Source organism: Mobula hypostoma, chromosome 25 (genome assembly GCF_963921235.1).
Source record: "Mobula hypostoma chromosome 25, sMobHyp1.1, whole genome shotgun sequence".
NCBI lineage: Eukaryota > Metazoa > Chordata > Chondrichthyes > Myliobatiformes > Myliobatidae > Mobula > Mobula hypostoma.
The window spans coordinates 39,651,874-39,667,335 of record NC_086121.1 but is presented as its reverse complement, the minus strand read 5'-3'; the positions used below and the strand labels follow the sequence as shown (position 1 = coordinate 39,667,335).

Genomic DNA, 15,462 nt, shown 5'->3' with positions numbered 1-15,462 from the left:
GCACACCTCCCTCAGCACAACAGACCAAGACACCCACTGCCCCCTCAGCATAACAGACCAAGACACCCAATGCTTCCTCAGCACAACAGACCAAGACACGCACACCTCCCTCAGCACAACAGACCAAGACACCAACTGCTCCCTCAGCACAACAGACCAAGACACGCACACCTCCCTCAGCACAACAGACCAAGACACCCAATACCCCCTCAGCACAACAGTCCAAGACACCAACTGCTCCCTCAGCACAACAGACCAAGACACCCACTGCCCCCTCAGCACAACAGACCAAGACACCCACTGCCCCCTCAGCACAACAGTCCAAGACACCAACTGCCCCCTCAGCACAACAGTCCAAGACACCAACTGCTCCCTCAGCACAACAGACCAAGACACGCACACCTCCCTCAGCACAACAGACCAAGACACCCACTGCCCCCTCAGCACAACAGACCAAGACACCCACTGCCCCCTCAGCACAACAGTCCAAGACACCCACTGCCCCCTCAGCACAACAGTCCAAGACACCAACTGCTCCCTCAGCACAACAGACCAAGACACGCACACCTCCCTCAGCACAACAGACCAAGACACCCACTGCCCCCTCAGCATAACAGACCAAGACACCCAATGCTTCCTCAGCACAACAGACCAAGACACGCACACCTCCCTCAGCACAACAGACCAAGACACCCAATGCCCCCTCAGCATAACAGACCAAGACACCCAATGCTTCCTCAGCACAACAGACCAAGACACCAACTGCTCCCTTAGCACAACAGACCAAGACACCAACTGCTCCCTTAGCACAACAGACCAAGACACCAACTGCTCCCTTAGCACAACAGACCAAGACACGCACACCTCCCTCAGCACAACAGACCAAGACACGCACACCTCCCTCAGCACAACAGACCAAGACACCAACTGCTCCCTTAGCACAACAGACCAAGACACCAACTGCTCCCTTAGCACAACAGACCAAGACACGCACACCTCCCTCAGCACAACAGACCAAGACACGCACACCTCCCTCAGCACAACAGACCAAGACACCCACTGCCCCCTCAGCATAACAGACCAAGACACCCAATGCTTCCTCAGCACAACAGACCAAGACACCAACTGCTCCCTTAGCACAACAGACCAAGACACCAACTGCTCCCTTAGCACAACAGACCAAGACACCAACTGCTCCCTTAGCACAACAGACCAAGACACGCACACCTCCCTCAGCACAACAGACCAAGACACGCACACCTCCCTCAGCACAACAGACCAAGACACCCACTGCCCCCTCAGCATAACAGACCAAGACACCCAATGCTTCCTCAGCACAACAGACCAAGACACCAACTGCTCCCTTAGCACAACAGACCAAGACACCAACTGCTCCCTTAGCACAACAGACCAAGACACGCACACCTCCCTCAGCACAACAGACCAAGACACCAACTGCTCCCTCAGCACAACAGACCAAGACCCCTCCTCCCTCCAGTTCCAGATGTGGATGAACGACACAGGCTACCACTGTCTACATCCCCTCCTTGCCATGTAACTACCATCCACACCTCCACATACCTATTGCTATTGTCCCCCAGCCCCCCTCTTCCAGCGACTCCCCAGCCATCATGGACTCACCTTCACTACTGAGCAAGTGAGAAGGGCGCTGGAGAAACTCAGACGTGACAAGGCATTGAGACCGGATGGTATGAACCCCAAGGTCCTGAAGGAGTGTGCTGAGCAGCTGTGCAGAGTTCTCCAGTGCACTTTCAATCTGAGTTTCAGGTTGGAAAGAGTCCCAACTGTGTGGAAAACATCATGTGTCCCAGGTACCCAAGAACAGCCAACCGAATGACAACCGTACAGTGGCCCTGACCTCACACATCATGAAGACCCTGGTCCTGAGTCACCCTTGATCCCCTGTCGTTTGCTTACCAGAAGCACACTGGAGTTGATGCTGCTGCCATCTACCTGCTGAACAGAGTCTACTCCCATTTGGATAAGCAGGGCAGCTCTGTGAAGATCATAGTGGCACTTCTCTGTATCCTGGAGAATGGATTATCTGACTGACAGACCACAGTTTGTGCGGCTTCAGAGATGTGTGTCAGCCTTGGCTGTAAGCAGCTCTGAGGCCCCACAGAGGACTGTATTGGCTCCCTTCCTGTTTAGCCTGTATACCTCGGACTTTAGATACAACACTGAGTCATGTCATTTGCAGAAATCCTCTGATGACTCAGCAATATTTGGGTGTATGAAGGGAGGATGGGAGGATGAATACAGGGCTCTGGTGAAGGACTTTGTCAAATGGTGCAAGCTGAATCATCTGCAGCTCAACATCAATAAGTCAAAGGAGATAGTGATGGACTTTAGGAAGACTAACCCTCTACTACTCCCTGTTACTACTGATGGTGAGGATGTGGATGTGATGAAGACCTACAAGTACCTGGAGGGTGCACCTGGATGACAGACTTGAGTGGAGCACCAACACAGAGGCTGTGTACAAGAAGGGCCAGAGTCACTTCTACTTCCTAAGGAGACTGAGGTCCTTTGGCGTATACAGGCCTCTCCTTCACATGTTCTACCAATCTGTTGTTGCCAGTACAATCTTCTATGCGGTGATGTGCTGGGGCAATGGCCTCAACACGGGTGATGCCAACAGGCTCAATAAACTGATTAGAAAGGCTGGCTCTGTTATAGGAGTCAAACTGGATGCACTGGAGGCTGAGGTAGAACAGAAGACTCTACAGAAAATCCTGGCAATTCTGGACAATGTTTCTCATGATCTGCATGCCAGATTGGCTGAACAGAGCGGCACTTTTCGTAATAGACTAAGAGAACTTCAAAAAGCGCTATATGAGGATATTCTTACCTTCGACCTTTAGGCTCTGTAATGAGTCAAGCTAAAGCCGGGGAAGTGATGATCCCTTCCTATTAGACTGCTTGAGGTAACTTAAATTTTATTCTTTCTTACTTCTCATCTAATATTTGTATATCTGTGCATTTGTAATCCTACTGTGACACCGTAATTTCCTTTGAGATCAATAAAGTATCTATCTATACTCACTCCATTTATCCCAAAGGAGAATAAATTCTCTGCTAAACCTTTTACCAAACATTGTCCTTCAGTCTTCAACATATCTGCCAAAGGAAAAATTTCTTACTGCTTATCCTTCTCATAATATTGTACACTTCTATTAGATCTTCCCTCTATGCTCTATTGCCCAAGGAAAGTAAATCCTTCCTATCCAGAACAATGCTGGAAAAATGCTGAACAAGGTTCAAACAGAAAATACTCAGCAGGTCAGTGAGCATCTGTGCAAAGAAAAACAGAGTTAACATTTCAGTCAGAGACCCTTGAAGCAATTCTGTATTTATTTCAGATTTCCAGCTTCTACAGCTTTGATTTTCAAGATTTCAAAGGAAGTGTCGCTCAATCAATAAAACATGCATTAAAGATATTTTAGATGCAACTTGTGCAAAAAGCAGGTACAAATTAGTCTAATTTCTAGGTTAGTCTTTCATGAGCCTCCAGGAGAAGCACAGATCACAGTGTATTCACTTATATGATTATGTCACCACTTGGTTCTATTTTGATTTCTTAGCTCCTTCTACAAATAAAAGTTAATATCACGTAGTACTTTCAGGAACTAAGTAATTTATAGATCCCCAGCACTGTGCCTGTTCTCCCGGTGGTAAATGAATGTTTGTAACGGTTCAATGATCTCACCTGAGCAGGTAACACATGAAATGCCCTCTGCACTGAGGTTATATTTGAGGTCGAGGAGCACCTGAATGTTGGTGTCAGGGCTGAAGAGTAATGGGGCCCGGCTGGCAGGGCGCAGTTGTGTTGTGAAACCGATGGACATCACCAGGGTAATAACATAGAGACCTGGAAAGAGGAAACACAAGCAGATCAATAAAACATGATTCTCTCTCATGAAACAGGAACACTTTTATTTAGAGGGTTATATGGCTTTCTTTGATATTGAAGAGGTCTAAGTTGGGTTGTGCGAATGGGAGATAAATTAGGATTTACAATAAAGGCCTGTACCTCCAAAACACAAGAGGCCTAGTAAAGTTGTCACCCATCACTAACAACGGAATTTAATGACAGTATTTGTTAAAAATTCTGACAGGAGTCAGCAGCACAGTGGCAAATTGGTGGAGCAGCTGCCCCTCATCTCCAGTGTCCCAAGTTCGATACTGACCACTGGTGGTGTCTGGAGTTCGCATATCTTTCCTGCGACCTTTTGGCTTTCCCCAAAGCGCTCCTGTTTCCTTCCACTTCCCAAAGACATACCGCTTGATAGGATAACTGGCCACTGTAAATGACCCCTGGTGTATAGGTGAGTGATTGAATCTGGAAGCTTGATGGAAAAGTTAAATAAATAAAATAGGATTGAAGCACATGTGTGCCTTACACAGTCTTGGTTGCAGAAGAGCCAAGTGATTCAGAAATAATATGGATGCAGAGTAAATTTTTCCCTGACTGCTGGGGAGTCTCAGGATATGAGGACAAAATTTAGGTCTGAAACAATGAGAAATTTCTTCACTCAGAGGGTGGTAAAGTTATTTCATTCACTACCACGGAGGACAAGGGATATATTTACAAAGAAGATAAACATATTTCAAAGCACAAGGGGTCTGAGGAGGAAATGGGAGTATTGAGATAAAGGATCAGCCATGATTGTACTGAATGGCAGAAGGGACGTGGGCTGAAGAGACCCATCCCCCTTTTTTGCTTCCATCAAAGAAAATATTCCCAATAAGAGCAGAAAGCTTGAGGATTGGAAGCATTTCAGAATTCAGCAGAAGAGGACGAAGAAACCCATAAGGAAATGGGAAGCAGGGTACCAAAGTAACATTGCAAGAAACACCAGGCTGAAAGTGCTTCTATGAGTAATTGAAAAGGAAAGGATTTGTGAAGGTTGATTTGAGTATCATATAACCTGAGATAGGGAAATTATGTTGGTGATTAAGGAAGAGACAGAGAAATTAAACGAATATTTTGTCCCTGTCTTCACAAATTAAAAAGGAAAATTTCCTGGATATACTTGGGGACAATATGAATTAGTGAGAATGAGAACCTGAAAGAGATTAGCATGGGTGAAGAAATGACCAGAGGAATTGATGGGACTGAAAGGAAATAAACACCCAGGACCTGATGATCTGCATTTTGAACTTCTGGAAAGATGACATAAATTCACTTGTTGTCATCTTCCAAAATTCCATTGATCCGAGCATTATTTTACCCAACTGTTGAAGAAAGAAGGCAAAGGCAGAATGATTTTCACTAAGCTCTGATTGCCCATTGAGAGTTTCTTGACTAAGAATTCTGTTGGTAGATAACACGAAACAAAATGGGCTGAGATATCAAGCGTGCTTGCCCCATGGGTGATGGAACAGGCTCTAAGTGCTGAATGTCTGCCTTTGCTCCCTTCTCTTCATTAAAAATGAATCCATTGGATAATGAATTTTGCAAGGATGTTTCAGGAAATGCCTGAATAGTACAGAAAGTAATTTTAGGATCTTTCAATATGTAATGAGAAGTAACCAATATATTTGGCAATATGTAAAAAACAAACAGTAAAAGTTACCCCTCAAATATTCCCACTATTTGTCATGTACTAATTCCTTCAGTGGAAAAGAGGAATGCATATCATGTACCCTTTAAGTCATGTTTTTCCTCTTTTTCTACCAAGAGACCCCATGACAGCAGGGTCAGAGGAAGGGGTGCAAGGTTGAAGGAAGAACAGAGGGAGATGTGTGGAGGGGTTTGGCATTATTGACTGGTACATGGTTTTCTTGCCTGTAGGCCAATTCTTTCAGCTGATTGCTCCTTCTGATAATTGAGCTCAGTTGCAGACCAATATTTCCCAGGTCCTGTGCTGAAACAAATGCAAGAAACTTCCACGTTAACATGTGAGAAAAGATAATGATAAAAATACTCAGGCCCGGCAGCATCTGTGCAGAGAACAACAGAGGTACCCTTCACCACAACAAAAAAAAAAGAATTGAGAAAACCAGCCTGGATATACTTGGGCTGCATAGAGGGCTGGAAATAACAAGGAAAAGGTTGATGAGAGGTCAGGCGAAGGCAGTCCAGGTGAGACAAACACTTTTGATAGTCACCCAGGAGAGAGATATATCTGTACATAATAGGTGATGTACCCAGAGGCAGATGCATAGAGATACAAGAAAGAGAAACCATCGAGGCTAGTACGGAAGGTGAGCGAGTGTTCAGCCCTGTCTATCAGCCTCTCACTTACTGCCATCAGAGGAAGGTATCTGTGTCTGACGGTTTCTTTCTCTCTTTGCTCGTTGCTCCCAAAGGAAAGTTCCTATGTTCAAATGGTCTCTCTCTCCCTCAGTGTTGTTGGAGGATGGTACCAAATTTCTGGGTCTGTGGTTTGTGGATTATGTTTTTCTGGTTTCTGGTCGTTCCTTGCTCTGTTGCTGTTTTGGACGACTTTGAATCGGGACAGCCTGCAGGTAGTGAACACTGAGCTGAGCTGAATAATGCCTGGACTTGTTCTTTTTTTGTGATTTATATTTGGTGTTCTTCACTCATTTTTTTTGGATGGCCGTTTTGCAGGTTCTATGCATTTCTTTCCTTCATGGCCATCTGTGGGGAAGATGAATCTCCGGGTTGTATACTGCATACATATTTCGACAATAAATGCACTTTGAATCTTTGAATATAGAAGACAACAGTTGCTGGAAACCTGAAATAAATAAATAAATCCCCAGCAGATCAATAACATCTATGGGGAGGGATAAAATCACTAATATTACAGACTGATGACTTTTTACAGAGTTTGCCAGTTCTGACTCAATCAGGAAAGGTTGGTTATTTGACAGTGTTGAATTCAGTATTGAATCCTGAGAGCTGCAATGCATCTGAATGGAAGATTTGGTGCTGTTTTTGGGCTTAAGATGGAATTTGCTGAAACAGTATAGACACCAAAGACAGTTTGGTCAGCATGGAAGTGGGGTGGAAAATTAAAGTGACAGGCAAATGGAAGCTCAGAAACATTCTTGCAGATGGAATGGAAGTTTCCCGTAAAGCGATCTTCACGTTTATGGTTTCTCCAATTTAGAGGTAACTGTATCATCAACTCTTAGTGCAATGAATCTGAAACATGTCCAAGTGAATTGGAAGGAACATTTAGGTTTGGATTATGAGAAAGAACAGGGTAAGAGGGCAGGAGTACTTCTCTTCTTATTGCATGTGGAAATATGTAGGGAAGGGGAACATTGATGGAAATGAAAGAGCATTCCACAGAGGTGTGGAGGGATGCAAACTTGTGTCTTTTGAACTACTGTGGTAAGTGGACAAATTTATGGACTTTGGTCCATTGAATGCGGAGGCAGTTGGCCTGAAAGACGAGGTCAAGGGGAACAGTACCTTAGAATGGGCTAGGAGTAGATGGGATGACTGCAGAATTCAGGAAACAAAAGCGATAAGTGTTCTTTCAAACCACTCTTGGATGGGACAGACCCAGACTCATTGATGACTGGGTTATGAATTGTTCAGTGCATTGAAGACTGCAGTAGTGTTAGTTCATTCCCTCATAATACAAGACTCACAATGTCATTAGCTTGGCTATCAATTCCACTACCCTGCCTTAAATAGTCCATATCTGAACTTCTTAACTTCAAGTTCAAGTTTAATTGTAGAGTAAGACTCAGATCTAACACACATTTTTAATCAGCTCAAACACTAGTATTCAGTATTCAATGACAATTCATTAAACAGATGGATTTTGGCATATGCAATATCAAATGCAATGACTTAAACATCTCTACTTAACCTGGCAAACTTCATTTCATTCTTGGCCTCATCAACTTTTCAACGACCTGAGGCTTTTTTACCTTGCATACTCCCTTGAAATTAGTCATTAACCTTTGATTTAAAGTGGAGAAGAACTTGAACAATATGAAAAATCAGAGTTAAGAATCATTTCAGAATAACGTAGGTCTCCGAAAGGTCTTTCGGTGGAGAGTATTTGTATAATTGAGAGAGCAAAAAGGTGCAAATTGGATCAATTCCTGAATGAGTCAAATGAGATTCAATCGATTCTCAAGCAATTGTCCAATCACCAATGAATTGCTTTCAGCCATGTGTAAAATCCATTATAGATGGGAAAAAAAGAGAAACGGTGTTCATTGTATACACAAAATTCAAGGAGAAACTGATTGATCCACTTCTGATTTACTCTCGGGTTTGGTGTTGGTCTATCTCCAATCTGCACACCCTTCAAGTGCTGCTTCAAGAAGGCAGGATAAGTGATTTCCCTAAAAGTCAAAATACTGAAATGAAATGAAGTTCACAATAAAAAAAACATCAATCAAATAGCTGTAGAGAGGTTGATTGAACTGAAGAATACAGAAATAATGGAAGAATCAATTTCTACACATGCTGTGCACAGCATGCATTAAGCTCAACTATACTTATTTTCAGATGATCAAAACAGAAATAGTAAAAGCCCCAACAAAATGCTATGAACTGAATGCTGTAAAGATGGAATGGAAACTCAGCTGCTGATTGTGATTTCCATTCTCATCATTAATGTTCCTCTGCTTATATCCCAGGCTGTACTGTGCATTACAGCAACAAATTACAACACAACTTGAGAATGCAAAGCCTTGATGATTTTTTTCTGAGAACCTGTTAATTTAAAACTGCATGGAAAATAGGAAAGTGGAGCTATTTACAAGTTGGACAGAGGAAACAATAATCATTGTTTTATGTTCATTGCTGGATTGTTTTCAATGGTTCACGATTTCTACTGAAAAAATCCTCACTTGCGTCTCTTGGTTAATATGCTCTCCTTGGAGTGTCAGCTCTGGGTCAATGGTAGCAATCTTGCCTTTGATCAATCCCACTCTAGAGACTGAACACAATATCAAGGCTGACACTCCACTGCAACACACATTGTAAAGGGCAGTACTTTGGCTATAAAGCCTTTTGAGACATCTTTAGGCTGAGGTAGGCTTTTTAAATGTAAATCTTTTCAGTGTTCATATAATTATATATTTAAAAGAATTATTGCTGATCCATTGGATATAATTTCTCCAACCTATGAGATAAACATTATACCTCAAAATCCACCTGCAGATCAACAGTAAAGCGTGTACTTCTTACCTAAAATTATCCATTTACACTTTACCGCAGGGCGTGCAACGAAATAGTAAAGTGCATCCTGTATCCATGTGATCAGCTGTCCCGGACGGTGTATCCCATCTTCGGGTGGCGAAAGCTCGGGTGCCACTGAAACCAAAGGTACATCTCCGTTGTCCAAAGAGGCTTTAGAAAAAAAAAGATCTTTTTATATCTTTGTCTTTGTTAGAGACTGATTTCCAAATTGCCTTTATTTAAGCAAACAAAATATTCACTTGTAAGCAATTAAGAAGAATGCAAATAAGCTTATTGAAGTGAAAAATCTTTCCTGTGAATGATTTTGCAATGTGGCCCTTCAGCACGGATACTCAGTATACTGCAAATGTTACAAACATACAGAGCAGGCCTCTTGGTCATGCTATCTCTCAGAGGTATAATTACCATCAGTCTTGTTCCCCCTGTCTTTACTTCCCTCTAGTCCTGCAACATGTTTTCTTTCACACACACACCCATCAATTTCACTTTGATCCTTTTTGCCAGTAATCAGCCTATTACCTTACAAGCACATATTTGAGATGTGGAAACACCACCATATTGCTGCCGCCAAACAAAATTCACATCACGTAAGACATTGAGAATAAACTTGATTCTGGTTCTGAACTGTAGTGACTGGCAGAGATTCACACAGTCACTGAGAGAACGTGCGATGTCCATAAAGACAGCGCCCAAGGTCAGGATCGAACCTTGGCACTTGGAGCTGTGAGACAGTAGCATCAATTGCTGCACTGAAGTGCCAACCTGAAATGTTGTACGAATTTTCTAACTTAGCAAAATAAACAGGTCTGCCTAATATATTTCCTTCTTGAAGTGCCGTTTGAAATATATTTAATACCCATTGGCCAGGATTCCAAAAAGAGCTATGTTGCTGAAATCTTGCCATTGGCCTGGATACAGGTGGGAATAAGGGACCCTAACATCTTAACAAAGGATTCTGGAAAGTAACAATGATCTGATTCTTTATTTTCTTAAAATATCTCCAGGGAATTTAAGATGCTGTAATACAGAAACCACAGAGTTCTACCAAGCTAGGTGGGGGGTATTTTTATCCTGCTAGTTAAAGGTGAAGATGGTTGTCACATTATCATTAACTAACAGGATCAAAATACTCCCCGCCAAGATTAAATGGCTAGTCATCGCCTTGGGAGTCATGGACCATAGGGACAAAGGATAACTGCTGGAGCTGCAGACATGAACCATCACCACACCCAAAAAAACCACTAAATGTACCACTTGAGTAAGGTTTGATGTTGGATGATGCCATATCTTTATCATATTCTTGCACATAATAACATTTATTAACTCATTAAAATTTGTATTAAGGAGTAAAAGAAACATATTGTCAGCTTTTTCACCTGCTTCTTCCTCAACTGAAAGCAGAGGAATGTCATCATCCAGGTACTGGAGGGTCCCGCCAATCAACACTGAATCTCGTTCTGTGACTAGAAGTGAATCATCACTCTCTGCTGAATCTTGTGTAAAGTTGCTGTTTTCCCTTTTACACTTATGCTGGCAGCTGAAACAGAAGTTTAGTAATAAATGTATCCCGCTAAACTCCGAGGGTATTATATTTATATTCCCACTTAAAATAATACATAAGTTAGTTCAGACCAGCAAACGAACACAGATCTCTGTTGCATGGACAGATCTTCCACTTTCATGATGAGATTTACCTGGAAATTCTCCAGCACCACTCAGAGTTTGGTGCAGACGCAGAGACCCAATGAGCAGTGTGGTTGACGAATGGCTGCTGGATTTACCTACAGAATAGTTGCTGGATCACGGCACACAAGGATAGCCCTTGCAGCAGGTACGGTTTATAGTTGAATTCCTCACGGTCATGCTGCTTGTAGTGGAGAAGTTTGCAGCAACGGAGCAGCATCAGTAGCAGGAGAGAAATTGTCATTGTTTCGGGCTGAAACCCTGCAGCAGGGCTGAGTGTAGAGAGGCAAGACGGCCAGCAAAGGGGGAAGAAGTGGAATGGGAAGGAAGAGCACCGAGGTGATTGGTGACCTGAGGAGGGGTGTAAGATTACAGGCAGATAATGCCAGGTAGGGGAGGCGAGTGAGGGTGGAGTAGGGAGACTGAGGCAGTCAAAATGCGAGGGAAAAGGAAAAGTATCAGATACAGTAAGATTGGGGAGATGAGGGATGGCTGCTGGATGGAGAAAAGCAGGAACTGTGGGATTTGGGAACCATTTGAGGAGTAGGGAGAGTGAACAACAGTGAAACTAAATGGGAGATGGGGTGGGTGTAATCTTGTGTGTGAAGTTGGTGGATGCAGGAGGAGGACAGGGACAAAGATGGGGAGGGGAACAAACATGGGAGGACTGGGTGATCAGGAGAAGGGTGGGAGAAGCAGAGTTTAAAAAAAAAACAGGGGTGTCCTTAAAATGGGAAACTCAATATTCATGTTATTGGGTTGTATACTGCCCAGATGGAATGTAAGTTGCTTCTCTAGTTTGCATCGGGCTTCATCCTGATAGTAGAGAAGGTGAAACATAGGCAGGTCTGTGCGGGAATGAGGACCGGAGTTGAAATGATCTGCAACTGCGAGCTTGGGATGACCACTGTGGAGTGATTGTGGGAGCTCCGCAAGATGCTTGATTGGCACTTGATGTAGAATAAGCCATACTGGGAGCAGCAAGTACAGTGGACAAGGTTGGAGGAGACACATGTGAAGCTTTGCCTCACCTGGAAGGACTGTTCAGGTCATTTGATGGTGGGGTGATTGCAGGGGAAGTGCCAGGGCTTGGATATTTCTTCCATTAAAACAATGGGTACAGTTGGCAAATTCTGGTGGAGCGGAGCAGTATACAATCTACAAGTCCAAGTCTTCATGTTAATGGTCCTTGGTCTGTCCAGGAGACTGTCTATGTACTAGTAAATTTCATAGCTGACTAAAATTCAGTAACTAGTATACCAAATGTGTGTTTATTGTTAAAACAGCAATAGTATTGTAATTACCATTATTGCTGTTGAAACATACAAAATAGGAATTGCTTACTGATGCAGACAAAATAGGAATATTTTGGTACTGCACTCCTGTGTGTATCCTGATGAATGGAAAATGGAAAGCTGATGAGAGTCTTGAAAACCCCTGTCAGATCCCAAAGCCTACCAGTCCCATGGGTTTCTCTAACTCCTATTTAAAGGAATCAGTAAAGGGTTGCTTCCAATATCAGTATTATATCTAAGATGAACATAAAAGATTGCTGCTATGTTATTCAAAGCTATATTCTTATATTGGTATTTTCCTTAAGAAATGCAAACATCCATGAAGGGAATTTTTAACTATGCAGGCAATGATTGAAATCCCAGGATGCAGTAATTATTTACTAAAGGTTACAGCAGTGACAGAAAACCAAACCACAAAACTAGAAATAAATGACAATTTGTGATTTTTTTAAACAATTAATGGAGGAAAGAATAAAAAGTACTTAAAACACTCGAGACAATTATATTTTCATCCGATTCTCCTATCTACAATCATTTGCTTAGTGGGTAAGAACATGAGTATTCCCTTGTCTGATGTCATCACCTATCAGAATGTCCTAATTTCCTAAGAACAATACAACCGTGGACATAAGGGAAAGAGAAGAACTGACAAAGTTTAAACTGCTGTGCAAGTATTAAACCCACTTCAAGCAAAAAACCTTTCTCCTCTAGATTACTAATTTGCTTTCTGTGAAATAATGCTGCTAGATGATCACTGCACACACATAAGTCTTATATTTCACATTGTTGCAACATCAAAATATGGAATATTATTGCCTAAAAAACTTACAAATTACCTGTTATATTAATTCTCTATTATATACTCCATTTCTATTTTCCATTTTGCTAAGTTTATAAACTGAACTTTTGAATATCTGATGCGTTCCCTATAATCTGCTCACTACAGCTCCAATTTTTCTTGGAACATGGGAATTAAAAAGACTTTAAATTGCATTGCAGGGCTTCTGCCTGCAGTGGTAACCTGACTTTCCCCCTCTTAGATGCCACCATAGTTGCTAGCCTTTTGTGCCTACAGAAATCTTTTTTTTATTGAGATAGGTTTGTCCTTGATGCAATTTCCTTTCAGAGGGGAAGATAACCAGACTGCACCGAAGGACAGGTTAAGATGCAGTTTCATCACTGCTACAGTTGCAATCTATCAGTGACTATTGATTTATAGAGTTCTTTATTGGCAGAGATTGGATTCCCATCTCCATGGGTATTGGACGAGAAAATCTGCAAGGAATTCATCACTAGGGATTCTATGATCTTAGCAACCAGTGTGAATATACAATTCACACCCATGCTGTTCCTCTTTTACTGACATTGAAAGCCATTTATTCAAAGCACAATGAAAAGCAGTATTTCTCAATGAAGAAAAAAATGCAGTCAACATGCATATTTTTCTGTTAGAATCTTCAGAAACATACACCATTTTGGTAAGTAGAAGGCAATACAGATTCATTTCTTTCAGACAGAACTATTTTGCTCTTTCTACAAATGGATGGCAAGATGATCTCCTAAATATTGATTACAAGTAATTTGGAGAGTGCCTGTTTTGCTTGTATGCAATCTAGTTTAAAGACTTTAAGCAGATACTTCCTATTACATAGTGGTGAAAGGAAACATGCTAAACTCACTTAACTCAAGTTAATGGATTTATTTCTGTACTGGTGTGTATAGGTCATCTTTAGAAAATTTTAACCCCTAAATGACTTGTGGGACAATATGTCTTATATTCTACTGACTCTATTGCATTATATTGTCCTGACGAAGGGTCTCGGCCTGAAACGTCGACTGCACCTCTTCCTAGAGATGCTGCCTGGCCTGCTGCATTCACCAGCAAATTTGATGTGTGTTGCATTGTATTGTGCTCAGTTCTAGTCGCCTCATTATAGGATGGACATGAACGCTGTAGAGAGGGTGCAAAGGAGATTTACCAGGATGCTGTCTGGATTAGAGAACATGATTTATGAAGAAAATCTGAGTGAGCAAGGGCTTTTCTTTCTGAAACAATGGAAGATGAGAACTGACTTGATAGACATTACGAGATTATAGGAGGCATAGAATAGAAGAGAACTTTATTGTATTTGCTCAAGACAAGGAGATTGTGGTGCATTGTGCCAAAAGGTAAGGACTGTTCGCAGATCTGATAGAAATAAGCATTGTACACACAATGCTACACATAACACATTTTATTGCTAAGTTACAACAAGTGGTACTTATCTTGGAAACGCGCTTAAGCCCGTTTAACTGCAGTGTCCCGTTCCAATTGGTCCACAGAGTCAATCACGACCTAACCTGTGGTGAGCCCAAATCCAAGAGACCTCACCACAGGTGCGCTCATTTTTTTATACCCTGGTCACTCTCCCCAACCCTGCCTGGGTCGATCCTTTGTCCAGGTCGACCCATCGTGACCATCGCCTCAGGCACTACAGACTCAGGTCTGCAAAGACAATACCTTGGCCACCTAGCACCCAGGTCACACTTCCCCAGCACATCACACATTTGATCCCAGCAATTGTTCCTTGCACTCTCCGCCTGACGTTTTAGGATTCCTACTACATTCCGCCCCACAGCCAGAGGGCACTCACAATCGAAGACATCCCCGCGCGTCCCCACATTATACTTTACATCATTACATAAGTCAGTAGAACCCCCGCAATTTACTCATTAGCATACATCGACAGCACAGAAATATAAAAGCCTGTATTATTATCCCTATTGTCAGACCCCAACGTATCATAGTGGATCACCAGTTGCTCCAAAGGGCCACCAACCCCCAGGAGTGTAATAATCATGGTATCTTTCCCTGACCTCATGAATCTTTTCCACTGTCCTTTAAATATGGCTTGCTAGGTTCATGATAATATCAGAGCTGTTGGGAATCTAGGTACAGCACACTTGACCAATCAATGCACATGTACCCACTTTCTCGGCCATGGTGACATCTATGGCCATCCAGTTCTGCAGGGCTACTGTCCGGACAACTACTAATTCTGCCGAGAGCTCTGTGAGAGCTTCTTTAACCTCACTAAAGGCAGTGGAGATCCTATTTGCAAGAGCTTCTACTGGCCGAGGCCATATCAATCAGCCCTCTGTCACCACTCCATAGGCCGGGAAGTCTATCATCCAAAACCTTTCCTCCTCGGTGGTAGCTCTTTTAGCTTGGGTCTGGTGGGGGTGCTCCTAAGGTCTTTGAGATGCGGCATATGAGGTACTACATACACCAGATAACAGCACCCTCTCCAGGGTTTAGGATCTGGCCATGAGGCCCACAAG

The 15,462-nt window shown here is 42.7% G+C and overlaps 1 protein-coding gene across 2 annotated transcripts in view; it reads right to left on the bottom strand.

Annotated features, from left to right (window-relative positions):
- Positions 1–15,462, bottom strand: part of disp3 (dispatched RND transporter family member 3) — a 439,032-nt gene that overhangs the window by 106,305 nt on the left and 317,265 nt on the right. For both annotated transcript variants that reach the window (XM_063033465.1, XM_063033466.1), the window contains exons 9-11: positions 10,540–10,700; positions 9,152–9,313; positions 3,731–3,892 (exon numbers count right to left, since the gene is read on the bottom strand). In XM_063033465.1, the coding sequence (XP_062889535.1) occupies positions 3,731–3,892; positions 9,152–9,313; positions 10,540–10,700 (485 nt within the window). The remainder of the gene's footprint in view (positions 1–3,730; positions 3,893–9,151; positions 9,314–10,539; positions 10,701–15,462) is intronic.